The 16065-nt window shown below is 41.1% G+C and overlaps 1 protein-coding gene across 1 annotated transcript in view; it reads left to right on the top strand.

The window, feature by feature from the left end:
• Positions 1–14535, top strand: part of LOC135218965 (probable ATP-dependent RNA helicase DDX28) — a 32541-nt gene extending 18006 nt beyond the window's left edge. Inside the window, 5 exon segments of the mRNA XM_064255402.1 lie at positions 11034–11217; positions 11327–11408; positions 11411–11431; positions 11434–11477; positions 14348–14535. Of these exon segments, the coding sequence (XP_064111472.1) occupies positions 11034–11217; positions 11327–11408; positions 11411–11431; positions 11434–11477; positions 14348–14446 (430 nt within the window). The 3' untranslated portion in view covers positions 14447–14535.
• Positions 14536–16065: the final 1530 nt, after the last annotated feature.

The raw sequence follows: 16065 nt of genomic DNA, 5'->3' as shown, positions 1-16065 counted from the left end.
GCAGTATAATGTTAAGACCTCAGGTTTGTAGCTATGAAAAATACCAATTGTCTTAGAAAATTTGTCATTTGTTGATACGCAAACAAACCTTCGGTCTTAACAATAGGATAGACTCATACTTGGAGGGAGGTACAAGACATCCTAAACTGGCTGGGGGCCTACCACCAGTCCAGCTTCCAGATTGAAATACTTCTGGAGAGGGACTGAAGCCTGTTTAGAAGCTAGATAAAGTGATATCTAACCACTCAGACCCTAGTGACGTATAATGATATATGGGAGAATCATTGTATAGGGAACCAAAGAGAAACTTTGACTGTCCAATAGCAAACCAATACACCAGGGTTTGTACTACTCCCAACTCCTCCTTGCCAAGGAGTGGAGCATATGCTACGAAATGGAGGGTTTGATATTTGTATATTAAGCGACCACACTATCAGTGTGACAATCTCACTCACCTGTATCAGACCAGTCCAGCGAATGACGTGTCTATTCCTTAACCTGCCCGAAGGAAGAAGGAAAGGTACAAGAGAAAGAAGGAGACCAGCCAACTCACTCATTCTCTCATCTACACAATCATCTTTGGTAAGATACAAAAGTGCCCTGTTAAGGGCAACTATGAGTTACACATCCTGTTGGGCAGCCACCACAGGACCCAGGGAAAATGTGTCCGTAGATCTGTGGGCAACATCCTTAAGATAGAATGAGGTGAACATGGACTGGCGTAACCAAGTACCAGGGCTCAGCACTCATGTATAGCTAAGTTCTTTTTGAAAGCCAGAGAGGGACCAATACCCCTAACGTCATGCGCTCTAGCCTGCACAGATGTGGTGGTGGAATCATCAAGAGTCAAATATGCCTGTCTGATGGCTTTCCGTACCCAAAAAGAGATAGTATTCTTAGACACCTCTTTCTTCATACAGCCTGTGCTAACAAAAAGTCTGCGACAGCCTGGTCTAAGGTGCCGAGTCCTTTTAAGGTAGTAACACAGGGCCCGGACAGGGCACAACAAAAGCTCTTGAGCATCACCACCCACAAAGTCATTCAGTGATGGAATGGAAAATGAAGTGAACCTGTCATCGTGCACAGGGGAATTTTGGGTCTTGGGCATGAATTCCGGGACAAATTCAAGGACACCGACCTCCAACCCCTGGTGTGCTTCACATCATAGCTTAGGCTGTGGAGCTCTCCTACCCTCTTGGAAGATGACAAGGCCAGAAGGAAAACTGTCTTGAACGTCAAGTTCCTGTCAGATGAGCGACGCAAAGGCTCATATAACTCTTAGTGAAGTTCTTGAGAACCAAGGAAGCATCCCACATCGGAGGCTTGAGCTCTAGGAGAACTCGACTGCTCAAACCCCTTAACTAGCAAGGAAAGTTCCCAGGAAGAGGAGATGTCAATACCTCTAAGGCGTAACACCAAACTCAGGGCTGCCCTGTAGCCTCTAATGGCAGAAACTGACAGATGTTTCTCGTTTCTGAGGAAGGTTGAAAAATTTGCTGTTCACTGAATAGAGGTTGCGAGTGGAGAAAAACCCCGTTTACGACACCAATCAAAGTAGATCGCCCATTTGCCTTGGTAAACTGCGGAGGTCGACTTTCTGAGACTCCTGGACATATGCCCTGCTGTTCTCTGAGAAAAGCCACTTACCTGGAGGAGATACTTGATAGCCTCCAACCGTGAAGAGACAGAAATTCTACTAACTGGTGGAACCTTTCCGCATGTGGTTGACACAGGAGATGTCGCCAAGGGGGAATTTCCCTCGGAAGCTCTGACAACAATGACACCTCCAGTTTGTCCCAGGGATGTTGGAATGCATCCTCTGCTAATGCTAAAGGATCTGGGACCACTGAACAGAATATCTCCAGCTTCCTGCTGAAGCGAGTCACAAGAAGTTTCAGCATGGGTCTCCCCCAAACCTGGAAGAGCTTGTCTGCTACCACTTGATGAAGGGATCACTCTGTGCCTAGGATCTGATCCCAACGACTGAGTTTGTCTGCGACCACATTCTGTTTGCCTGGGATACACCTGCCTGAGAGCTCTACCGAATTGCTGACCGCCCACTGGTGAACCTCAATAGTCAAGGCATGAAGTTGACGAGAAAACCAGGCCTCCATGCTTGTTCACATAGGCTACCACTGTGGTGTTGCCCAACATGAGAATGACAGAATGACCTTCTACCTTCTCCCCAAAACTCCTTCAGACCCAGGAAGGCTGCCTCCAACTCCAAGATGTTATGTTGCTGTTTGTCCTCCAAACTCTAAACGCCTGCAGCGATGAGGCTGCCTAAATGAGCCCCCCAACCTGCTAGGGAGGCATCTGAGAACAGAAGGAAGTCCGATGGAAGAGAACGCAGAGGGACACCCTTCAAAAGATTCCGGTCATCCATCCAGCAACGGTCTTCTCTCACTTCAGAGACAGAGGAACCTTTAACAGGGGTGAGTCCCCCGCCGGAGACCAGAATTCTCCTGGTCTCCATTGCAGAGACCGAAGATGAAGACGCCCATGAAGGACCAGCTTCTCCAGGGAAGACAACACTCCCAGAAGAACCTGCCACTGATGAGCTGACTGATGTGGTTCTGACAAGAAGTCACGCACCACCACTCGCAACTTCTCCAATCTCTGATCCAATGGGAAAACTTTTGCCACTGTTGTATCGATGACCATACCCAGGTAGAGAATCCTTTGACTGGGTACGAGGTTCGACTTTTCCTGGTTGACTACAATGCCCAGTTCCAGACATAACCGAAGTATACGATCCCTGTCCTGCAGCAGCTTTTCCTGGAAACTGCCAAAACCAACCAATCGTCGAGGTACCTCAGCAAACGGATCCCCTGAGTATGCGCCCAACTTGACATGAGAGAGAAGACCCTTGTGAACACTTGAGGGGCTGTTGTCAGCCCAAAGCATAGGACTTTGAACTTGAAGACCATGTCCCCAAGAGAGAAGCGAAGGAACTTCCTGGACGTCGGATGAATAGGGATTTGGAAGTATGCATCCCTTAAGTCTATTGACAGCATGAAGTCACCTTCCCTCATGGCTGCCAACACCAAACGTGGGGTCTCCATCTTGAACCGTGTCTTTCTGATGAAGTGATTCGAGGTGGGTAAGTCGATTACAGGTCTCCGTCCTCCCAACGCCTTTGGCACCAAGAAGATGTGACCATAAAACCCCGGAGAAGGACGCACCACTTCTTCTATGCCATCCTTGTCCAGCATCTTCTGCACTTCCTCCCGAAGAGCCAAGAACTTCAGAGAATCTGGAGGATATGCCGTCATGAGCTGCGGCTTGTCCGACAGCGGAGGAGAGAAGTCGAATGGAAGTAGGTACCCCACTCGAAGTACATCTACCACCCACTTCTCTGCCCCATAACTCTGCCACTTGGCCCAATGGCCCGTCTTGCACCCCCCCACCCTTGGCGCAGAAGAGGGAGAGGCGCCTAACCTACCAATGGTTCCCTTTTACCTCGGCCCCTTGGGCCCCTTCTGGCTTAAAGGAACGAGAATGAAAAGGACGTTGGTCCTCTGACCTAGGCTGAGTCGGATGGGAAGGCCCTGCCGAAATTGAACACCTCGACGGCCTACCAGGTGACGATCTTCGTGACTGCTCTGGACAGGGGGAGGAGGAGGAGCGGATGTCTCCGAGGACGAGACTTTGACTTAGACACGGACTGGTGCACCAGTCTGTCTGGTGTCAGTCCAGCGCCAGTCTATCGCATTTTCGAGCTCAGTCCGAGGAAACAAAAATACGGACTCCGCGACATCAAAAATGCAGAGATCGTAGCATAGTACTTCCTATGTCTCGTGAGAGGTGGGGGTAGTAGCTTGGCAGAGCCCCTAGAGCGAAGCGAACCGTCCCGGTCTGAAACAGAGGCATTAACCTTATGTAAGACCGACTGGACGTGCCCTGACAAGGGAAGCTGAAGAGATGATTTGGGATCCTGCGTAGCTCCCACCAAGGCTTCCAAGCAAGAAGGAGTGTAAGACGACCGAGCCTAAGTCCTACTTTACAAATTGTTGAACCCACGAATGAGATCGACAACTTCTGAAAAGGAAGACAAAAACTCTTGCATGTCTCCCTCCTCCTGCTTCGGCAATGGAGACCGACGATGAGAAGAATGTGTAGGCTCCTCTAAGGCACCTTCCTCATTAAAATTAATGGAAGGATCAGTAGCCAAACAACCCGAAACACCAACTAACCTGTCTCGGCTGGGTCCACACACTGGCTCCCGAGACAAACCCACTACAACACTAGGAACATCACTACGCACTCCTCCAGCAGATGGCTCATTAACATGTCCATGAATGGTCACGGGCGTGGCAGACGTACGAACATGAATTGGAGAGGAATCCCGAACACTCGAGATCGAAGGAGAATCCCCCAGAGTCGAACTCTTGGAAGCACCAGTGAGAGGGGCAGGCAAACACTCCTGCTGCACCAACTGTGCGCTCAACACCTTCGACCTCTTGACAGGCTCCTTGAGATCCTTATGGCAACGAATAGGCCCTGAAGAAGTAGGAACACTTGCATCATGACGGACAGGGGAGGTTGCAACACGCTCGCAATTCGATGCAGAGGACAAAGCAGCCACTGCAGATTGCACAAGGGAAGATACACTAACACTCTCGAGAACACATCCGTGTTGTTCCTCCCTCGTAGATGAAGAAAGACCAATGTCCTTAGTCCTCCAGCGCTTGATATGCCGACGTGGCGTAGAGGGGGAAGAGGGAGAGGAAGACAGCACTGGTTTCTTACGCGATCTCTTCGCAGGAGATGGGAACGATGCAACATGTTTCCTTCCAGTCCTCCCAGCTGACAAGGCAGCCAACTTATCATCCAAAACAGAGTCCAACCTCTTAAGCACTGCCTGGCATATAACCTCAGACTGATCTGCAAGAGAAGGCTCTGATGACATGGAAAGGAGATGTAGTGAACTTGGCGGCAGAGATGATGTCATGGCTGAGAGAGGCAGTGCAGAGGAGATGACTGGGAGTGACGTCATCGATGGAAGTGACGTTACAAGTGGTGATGACGTCATGGCTTCCCCTCGGTCTGAAGGGGAAGCAGATGCTACTGGCGGAGGAATACACAACGACCGATCCTGTGACGTCATCAATGGGCATGACACCACAGTGTCCCTCCAACTCGAAGAAGCGGCAACAGTCACTGGCAAAGCAGTACAAGATGGCTGACCTCGGCTACCCATGAAGACAAGGCCGGGAGGAGAGGGGAGGGCCTGGTCAGCCTGAGGAGGGGGGTAGCAAGCCTCCATAAGGTACGCTAGCAACCCCTCCAATGACGGGGGACCCCCTATTCCGAGCATCTTCCAAATCGCCACCATCTTGGATGCCTCCGACTCTGGAATAAATGAGAGTGTTGAAAAAAGCCGCCCCCTTCCCAGGAATCAAGTTAACTGCCAAAGGAGAAGGGACGACATTACAAAAATCAGCCTGGTGGCCTCCCGATACTTCCAGCGATGAATCAATGGAGGAAAAGGAAGGAGATGCAGGCACAACGCTACTATAGGGGGGGAGAATACTGCAGGAGATGAAGCATCAGGAAGAGGCAATAAACCTTGCCATGAAGGAAGAGTCGAAACCTTCCGATGCTCACTCTTGCTATAAAACAACTTTAGGCCATGCCCGGCATTCCGTGCAAGGATTCTTTATAGTACAAAAATTAAAACGGTACCTGGTTCACGTGATGTGGGGATCGGTTGCCAAAAAATGAGAACACGGAAAACCTAGAATTCCAGGGCACACACGTTGACGAGGCCAAGAAGGAGCAGAAGACGCCATAATATCAGCCATACACACACACTAAACACAAGCAAAATGGGCAATGAACCAGTTAAAGGCTGAGAGAGGTTAACCACGACTCTCGCCCAGGTGGTTAAAGAAAAGACTGACGCGGTGGCGTAAGTGAATGGTCCTTGACCACTCTTCACCCGATCTACACATGCGTTGCCAGATATCACAAGATTCCTTGCTTTCATCTGCTTTTTAATCGGATCCAGCTAGGTGCTAGAAATTATCCTATTGTTAAGACCGAAGTTTTGTTCGCGTATGAACAATGTACTGTGTATGCTCTCCTGGGAAAAGATTTCAGGAAACAAAAATCCAGAAATTTCCCCTTACCCAATCCAAAAAAGGCTCACTTAGATAAAATATCATATATAGGCCTTTAGTTGCCTCCAATAGTTCTCCTCATAAGCAGATAGGTGGTCAAAAGGGATAACTCCCTCAAAAGGGACAACAACTTTCTTGGCAGAAGGTACATCCTTTTTAAAAGGTCCAAAACCCACCTTGTAAAGGAAAAGGAAAAGCAACACCTGGAATGCCCATCAAGGGCAAAGGTAGAGGAAGAGGGGGATACCAATAGGAATTGTTTGGTCAGGGGTCAGCTTCAAAGATATTACAGGGAATGGAAGTCTTCTCCTCTGGGACACAGCATTATTCTCAATGGGCTGGGGTGGAAATGGCCTTATTCCCCTCCCTCTTTGAAAGGGTTCTTTCAAAAACCAGACCCATCTCTGGAAGATTACGTGCAAAAGGCCCTGGTAAAAGGAGCCATAGAGAAACATTCGTGTATTCGTCATCAAGCATGTCTCTTCAGTGTTCCCAAAAAGGATTCCTATGAACGAAGAGTGATCCTTGACCTATCGACATTGAACAAACATTATTTGCCAAAAGTTTCGAATGACTACCGTTGCCAAAATACGTTTAGTCATTCTAAAAGGGACCTGGACACTTTTTATAGATTTGAAAGATGCATACTGACACATCCCGATTGCTATTCCCTAACGCCCCTTCCTAGGGTTCTGGATAGGGAAAAATACTTACAGGTTCAAAGTCATGCCTTCTGGGTTAACCATTGCCCCAAGAATCTTTACAAAATTGGTGACAGTAGTTGTCCAAGAACCCAGGAAAGAAGGAATATATCTAATAGCTTATTTAGATGACTGGTTAATTTTGGTGGGCCACTAGACAAAAGTGTATGGAAAACTTAAGAGCAGTGGTCAACAGACTCCAGTTAAAAAGTTTTATAATGAATTGGAAAAATTCCATGTCACACCCAGCAGACAGTTTCAGTGGCTGGGAGTGTGTTGGGATACTGTACATGGCCTTTTGTACCTCCCCCTCAAAACACAGAACAGAAGAAGGAAAAACCTCAAAAGGTTCCTGACACAGCCCATTATTTCCAGAGAGCAGTTAGAATGTATGGTGGGTCTGCTGCAGTTTGCATCAGTAAAAGATCCAATACTCAGATTGCAACTGAAAAACCTGAGCAAATTTTGGCTGTACACCTAAGGAAAAAGATATGAGACAAATCTCACAAAATTAATCAGAAAGTTGGGGAGATACTTCAGCCATAGACCTGGAGGGAATTTCTGGCAAAACAGTCCACCCTGACTCCGCCATCTGTAAAAGTGACACACAGCTGCCTTATTAACACTGGGGAGGACATTGGGAGGATTGTTAGGTGGTGGGGAGGTGGTCAGCTACTATAAAGAATTGTTATATCAATTTCCTAGAGCTGATGGCTGTCTTTTTGTCTCTCAAGAAACTCAAACCCCCGGAAGAGACGTACATTCTGTTGGTCATAGACAACACCACTGCAGTGTCCTGCTTCAACAAATTGGAATCATGCTCACCTCCACTCAATATGTTAATGTTAGCTATCCTTTGTCTGTAATTCACCTTACAGTGTCTCTCAGTGTAATAGCAGACTCTTTGTCAAAGAAGACAACAGCCTCAACAGAGTGAACATTGGACAACCACTCTTTTCAAACAATAAGCAACCTACTTCCACAACTGGAAGTTGACCTGTTTGCCACATACGAGAATCACAAACTCCCAGTATATGTGTCCCAAAATTTATACAGTCAAGCAACAGCAAGAGATGCCTTTCTACAAGACTGGAACAACTGGAAGCTGATATATCTTTTTCCTCCATTGTCCCAGATTTTCAAGGTTATGAACAAAATCTATGGACATCATCTAGCTGGCAATACGTACCAGTCTGTATGAAAAATATGGTTAGATTTTATCCATACTGAGAGTCCAGTCAAGATTTAAACACTTCTTAATTTTCTTATATACCTCTGAAGACAAGCATCTTGCAGTTACAACAGCTATGGTTTACAAGGCAGCATTAACGGAACCCTTACTTTATGGATTCGGGATTGATTCCAGCATAGAAGTTGTCACTTCCCATCTGCAGTCTTTTTCCCTACAAAGACCTGCTCCTGAAAGACTTCCAATTACGTGGTCCCTGAATAAGGCACTTCAACTTTCATGTACCCCTCAGTTCAACGGACCTAACACAACAACAACTCACTTGCTTCAAAAAGTTATCTTCCTGGTAGCATTAGCATCATGAGCCCGTATTAATGAATTGGGCTATCTTAGATGGGAACGATATATCACACAAACTGCTGATAATCAATGACTATTGTTCTCTGGTCCATCATTCCAGGCCAAGAATGAAAATTCTATAAAAGGAAATCTATTCCCATAAAAAAAAAAACTCAATTTAGCAAACAGAACATTATGCCCAGTTCAGGCACTTAAGGTTTACCTAGAGGTCACGGCAAGTTCTGGTTATTGGGGCCATAAGGCTTTATGGTGCCATAACATAGCTAACCGGTTATCAGTGCCATAAGTGCCATTATGGTGCCATAAATCGCAGTTTTGGTTAATGGTGGTTTTTGCTTATCGGCGCCCCCTCAGGAACAGAACCCCCGCCGATAATCAGGGACTGCCTGTATGTTTTTTTTCTGTATTTATATTTATTTTCAATCCATATTTATATTTATTTTCAATCCATAAACAATGGAAAATATAGAAATATTGTTATCCACTAATACCTGACATGCAATAACAATGAGCAAAACCCTGCATTTACCTTATTTATGTAAACATTCACTGATTGGCTGACGCACCCTTTCGTTCTGCGCGCTAATTGGCTGAGCTGTCCAGCTGGCTGAGATAGACCCTTCATACTGTTTATTTCGTGCTCGACAAAAGTTATTGTATGAAGGCACATTCTTGGAAACTCACAAGGCAAAAAAAGTTTTTGTTACTAATTGCAATTTTCTACCAAGTTAGCATTTGAATTTTCATGTTCTGCTTACTCAGGCCTAAACTTGAATAAATTCTGGAGCTTTTGGCGGGTTTTCAAAAAATGACCCTCTGGACCGATAGACCCTTCGCATTGTGAAAGCCTCATAATACAGTCACTGGCAGAAAAATAGACAAGCATTGTTTCCATATGGTGAACAATATGCAGCATCTTTGACTACTTTCATATAATATAATTTAAGATACTTATTTTGACAATTTGGAAGTTAGCTTTCATGCTATTTTGACAATTGGGAAGTTAGCTTTATTAAAAGGACATAATGTTCCTCCCTTTTTTGACAGAGAATAAGGCTTCATAACATTGATGGGGCCCCCCTAAGGTAGATGATGGCATGCAATATGGTGAAAATTGGAACTAATGGTTTGAGCAGTAATTTTAATATTTGAATACTGCGACTAGAGAATATTTAATTTTCATTCTTCCTGATTCTAGTAGTTTGACATTGCCTGAGCTACCCGATTCTGGAATTTGCCTTTATTGTAGGGTTGTACCCAGGAAACTAAGCAAGTTTGGTAATATGTACAAGAAGTAAATTACTATGTGTATATATATTAATTGAAGATTATCCATCATTCAAATAACTCAAATTATTTTAATTGACTAAATTATTTTTATATATAGTACAGCTTTACTCAGAACTGATGCTACATGATTGCATAGGATTTAATTTAAAATTCACTAACTGGCAACCTAACATACTCCATATTTATCTATTATTTCAGTATGAAAACACAATTATTGCATACAATAAGGTCATATGTTCTATAAGTGTGAAATCTGTCATATATTTCAAAACTAAGAAAATATCATGTGTAGCCAAATTTCAGAAAAAAATACTTACAAAACATTTTGAATACTTTCGTCTACTCATTGCTGATGCATTTGACCAAAATGAAGTCGCCATCAAACCTCAGTTCAATTGTTAAATAAAAAATTAAAAAAATTGTCATCACATTAATATTGCTTCCACAACAACCATAAAAATTAAAATGGTCCTATTTGATTGTTTTTATGCCTAACTGCTGAAAAAATGTAAATAAAAAAGTAGAATGCGCCCACTGATATCAATATGTGAGTGGAACATGTGTGGCGCAACCATTAGAATGGCGGTGCAACAAGAACAAGCTGATGTTACATACGTAGGTGTACAATGAGTAGCGATAATGAAATTATCTTGAAAACATTTATTTTATATTTGGATTTTCATATAAATAAAATTTCTTAACCATTTCAAAAAATGATGGCTTACTAGCAGTTATTCGCCCTGTGCAATTATTCTTGTGTCAAAGCCAAGATTTTGTTCCTAGGCTAGGCTAGGTGTGTTAGATTTCTTTACTTTACACTTACCATTCACATCTCTTGCACTTCAAGTTACCTTATGAAAGAATTAATTACATACCAAAAGCAAGCAGAAGGACCTTTAAGAAAATAATATTTTAAGCCAGTTAAAAAACAAGTGTTCCATACGCTTTGATATTAATACTAATAGATATTTTGATTAACAGCCACCTTCTCCATATACGTAATCAAAATCATCATCATCTTTTAGCCCTCAAAGAATAGGTAATCTCTACAAATATATTCATTAGTAACAGATTACATCTCAGAAGGCTTAGATTATTTTTTTATGCCTACAAATCATTTTGCAACATACAGGCAGCTTAAATACAGCCTAAAACTTCAACATTCAAAGAAAACTTGTAATTCATATTCCTATTTTGAAAATGTCGGAAATGAAAAAAAAATTAACACTACTTGGCAACATCACGTTGAGTCTCAGAATGTGGACGATACAAAAAAAATAATTTCGCATCAGATTTGAACATCACTGTACATGTATTTATAAGACAAGATTCATGTGGCTGATTAAAAAAAATTGTTCCCCTTTTCAGCAATTTTGGTAAAACTTCTGATTGGCTGTCACTCTTTCTTAATGAAAATGGTATACCATGTGTCAACCTAAACGGAGAAATGCCTGCAGTTATCAGAAATGATCAATTTAGAAAATTCCAGGATGGAGAAGTCATAGCATTGTCTTGTACAGATTTAGCATCCAGAGGCTTAAACACAACTAGGGTGAGTGAGAAGTCATCTCTGATATACCTTTGAAATTTTATTTTATTGCTATAAATACATTGTTGAACTTTCATTTCTCTGTGAATAAACCCTACCTTTTTTTTATCAGGCTGGCCATGTCATAAACTTTGAATTTCCACCAATCATTTCTGATTATATTCATCGCTGTGGAAGGATTGGGAGAGTAGGAAGTCTCTCACAGGCATGGTTACAAACCTGTTCACAGACAAGGAGAAATTGAATTGGTTAAGAAAATTGAGGTGAGTCTAGGTTTGATTGTGATATTCATAATGGTTTGGTTGTACTTTTTGCTCCAGTCAAGGGAGTAGATATTCATTTATGAAATGAGGAAGAAGTTTCCATTTTGTTTACACATTCAGATAACAAGGGAGATTTTATGATGATGATTATAAAAGCATGTGTTCCAGTACTGGTACCGTACTTTCAATAATAGAAATTATAGTGGGTGAAGCCACCAAATAAGTGGACATGTGCTGTGCATATCATTTTAGTGTAAATTTGATGTAAAGCCTTTACTGGATTTCATCCATATTACATGGTTGTCCTTAAAAAAAATTTTTTCATGCCGTGAAGTCAAATATTTGATCAAAGTCATTTGTATAATTACAATGGATGCAAATGTCGATAAAAGTTATTTGTATAATTACAAAATTCCTCTGCCCCCATCTTAATACTTTTCATTTTTCAGTACTGGGTGTAGTATGTATTCTCTAAATGTGTCTCACCAGCATTAACCACTGGATACTTATTACCTATCAATCCATTATTTGTATTGCTTGTTGCATTGGGAACATAATGTTTTTAGCAAAAAGCTCCCTTGAACTAAGATGCAACAGTAGTTGTTTCATTCTTCATTTTACTGTGCAGTGTATTGCCCTCTAGATCAGGGGTCTCCAAACTTTTCAATGTAAGGGCACATTATATATTCCCCATTTATGTGGGTTTTTCCAAAGGCGGAAAAAAAGAAAAAAAAAAAAATCAGTGCCAGTAATTTAATTTCCTCAAATATTCGTATACATGAAAAAACTTAACATATCTTGTAAAAAATAGATTCCTGCCTTTAGTTTTATGCAACCAAATTAGTGTGGCGAATGATAGTGACGTTTTGACTTCAAAATTTCATTGAAATCAGGTTCCAGATTAGATGAGCCAATTGTAAGAATGGATTTCAAATGATCATCAGACAAATTTGCTCGATAGTTAGATTTCACATACTTCATTTTGATAATGTTTGTTCACACAAAAGTATGTTGTACCAAAAATGGGCACAAAACTACAAGCAAACTTTATCAAATTTGGAAACTGATCTGGTTGCAGGCATTTATAAAACTCAATCAGATTTCCTTCTCTATACTTATCTTTCAGTCTGTCATCTGCCTGAGATCAGTAATTTCCATTTGAAATTGAGTTGGAAGATTTTCAGCATTGAATAATTCAGCAATGCCAGTCGTGCAATAATTATTTTTTCAAGGCCACCACACAGGGATTTGTTAGGCTGGCCGGATGTGGCCCGCCGGCCATAGTTTGGAGAGCCCTGCTCTAGATTATTGAGAGATTTAAAAGATTTTTTTTTCTCATTTTACTTTGACTGTCCTCCAATATAATTTTCTGCATTTTCATTGTGCTTTTCATTCAATTCTATTGATATCTTGTGCATTTAACATTAATCGTAGATCAGCTGTTGTATGTTTTTTTCATGATGCACCAGTTTTCTTCTTCATAAGAAGAACTGTGATTTTATTTATTACGGTAGTTTGAAATTTATTTTTCCATCGATAATTAGTCCCATTTGGCCATTTTGTTAACTTTAGATTTTTTCATTTGGCTTACATAGTACTAGTTTGAGAAGCAAACTGAGCTCTACCCTCATTTCTCTCTGTATTATGTAAACCATTGAGCTTGTAAAAGAGATTTTTGGTTACTTTAAAGAAACCTTGCCCAAGCCATGTGAACAAATGGGATAACCTTTCCTTTTTAAATTAAAACGGTTTCTTCTGGGCATTTGTATATGTGCAGCGAGTCAGTGATCTGAATCTCTTTCAAGCAAGATTGGCTTGTTGTATAGACTCAGACTTCATGAAACTGAGATTGACCTGTTATGTCCTTCACCATTCTCTCACTTTTGGTTCATTTCCAAAACAATGATTAGCTTCTTTCCCCAGTTAGGCCTTTATGTTTTTTTCATCTTCATATAACTTAAAGCTACAGAGAAGGTATGGCCTGGCCCTACCTATCTACACAACAAGGCTAGAAGCAAGTAAGAAGAAATGCAATTTTATGTTGGCTCAGAACAAGTAGTCTTGAGGGTGTAACAAATGATGAAAACGCACAAGTTAAAGTGAGTTTCTTTGAGATCAATGCTTTATTGGCCCTTTCAATATTTACATGAAACTTGCATGTTGACTACTATGCTGGTGGTGTGCTCATGGAGATGGCCCACATGGCATTCACAATATTTCTGGTGGCGTGTTCATGGGGATGGCCACATGGGCATTCACAACAGTTCTGGTGGAGTTTCATGGAGATGGCCAAATGACCTTCAGAACAGTTTTGATGGTGTGTTCAAGAAGGTGGCCAGATGACGTTCACAGAATTTTATCGCAACAATTCAACCAATTGGTGATTGGATTTGTACTAACTATGACCTGTGTTGGTAGTGGAATAAGTCTTATCTGTTTCAAGGGAAGGTTATAACTAGTTAAGACCTATGACCCTCATCTTCACTTTCGTATGATGGCATCCAGACAATTTGGACTTTCAGGGTTATCTGCTTCTCTGTATAATGAACATTAAGTCCTGTTGCTTGCACTAAGTGTCAATAGCAATATGGCTCCCATTCTGTGACAGTCTCTAGCAAAAGATGGGACAGAGTTGCTTAACAGACAGCTCTTTGATCTTTGGAATAATGTGTTCACCTTCAGGCAGATCCTACAATTAAGTCTGGGGATTTGACAGCTCGATTCTTCCCCATAACTTATGAGTCTGCTATGAAACAAATGTACCAGTAAAGACACATAATATTTAACAGGGTATTTTGCATTTTATCAAGATTTTATCCTTCATGTTTAAGAACCTATGTAAAACTAATGTGAATTTCATTTCTTTTCAGTATGCTGTGAGGAAAAGTGAGGAGTTCCATAATGTGAATGCTAATATAAAAAGAATTTTAGTCAATAATGCTGTTAAGGATGGGGAATTGATAGAATGATATAACAAAATTCTGGTAACTTGTATAAAAGCAAATGAAATATAAAATGTTATTGTCTGTGTAAATAAAAGTTTATACTTTCGTCTCAATTTCCTTGTTTCTCTTGGTGTACATTTGTGAGCCTTTGTTAGGGTGTTTTGATTTATTGATATACGACATTTTAAAAGTGTGTACAGGTAGTCTCCAGGGTACGACGGGGGTTCCGTTCTTGAGACGTGCTGTGCCGTAAGCTGAAAATTGTCGTAAGCCAGAAAATCGTCAAAAATCCTATGAAAACCATACTTTTCATGCTTTGGGTGCAATCAAAACTATTAAAACTGCATTAATATTGCCTTTTTGCATAAAAAACTTCAAATATTGATTATTTTGCATTTTTGGAGTCATATTTCTTTTTTACCCTGGAACATGCGTTGTAAACCTAGAAAAATTTCTAATGAATATAATTGAAAAGCATTGTAACCTTGGAACGTCATAAGCCGAACCCGTCGTAAGCCGGAGACTGCCTGTATGTAAATATGTACAGTACATAATTACTAAGACACTTCAAAAGTGTGTATGTACTAAATATTTACAGTAATTACTGAGACATTTCAAAAGTGTGTCTGTAAATATTTACAGTAATTACTAAGACATTTCAAAAGTGTGTATGTAATTATTTACAGTAATTACCAAAACATTTCAAAAGTGTGTATGTAAATATTTACAGTAATTATTAAGATATTTCAAAAGTGTGTATATAAATATTTACAGTAATTACTAAGATATTACTGTAGCATTCATGAGGACCAGTTCTTGAGTTGGCAGTTGGTGTTAAGATAGCAAATGATGTTGCTTCAGGATTTTATTGGTAGTTAATGTTTTAAATGTCATGTAAAAGAAACTCAAAAGACCAAAGAAAACAAGTATGTAATGAAAATCCTGAGTGCTCAGTTAGAATACCGACTCAGACTAGCAGAGACACCTTAGTATGACTATTTTCTGTTGAAAGAAGGGCTTGGGAGTTTGGATGTGCAGACAGCATGCTGGATTCTTTTCAAGTTTTAGAGAACAGAAAACACACTGACGTTTCTGATAGAGCATGCAAAATGAGCTAAATGAATAAAGGTGCCAAAGATTACTATTAAGATCAGGGATAAGAACTTTATAGTAATAAAATTTTATCAAATAATTTAAAAATGCTAATCACAGTCAGCTGCTGAAGACCAAACCAGGCAACAACAATATTCAAACCAAGGAAGAATAAAATATTTCCTCAAGACAGACAGTCTCCAAATGAGACTTAGGATACCAGTATTTTGTAATACTGAAAAGTGGATATGTAACAAGAATGACCCTTAGCATTTTAAATAAGCTGCACATAGTTAAAGGAACCCTGTCCATGGAAAGACTTCGGTGGAATGAATCCAGTGTTATGGATTTGCAAACAAACATACAATAAGTTTCATTTGGGTTTAGCTTCAGCCTTCATAATTTGCACCAATAATTTTAACCAAGTCTATAGAGATTCAGTTAACCCAGGTTCTTATTCAGGAGACAGGATCAATACAAAAAGAGGTGCATTATCTGCATAAGCAGTAGCTTGTTCTCAAGTCAAACCACAAGTACAGGCACTCAAAAAT

This window comes from Macrobrachium nipponense, chromosome 1 (genome assembly GCF_015104395.2).
Source record: "Macrobrachium nipponense isolate FS-2020 chromosome 1, ASM1510439v2, whole genome shotgun sequence".
NCBI lineage: Eukaryota > Metazoa > Arthropoda > Malacostraca > Decapoda > Palaemonidae > Macrobrachium > Macrobrachium nipponense.
The sequence above is the reverse complement of the archived record's forward strand: the minus strand, read 5'-3'. Positions and strand labels throughout refer to the sequence as shown.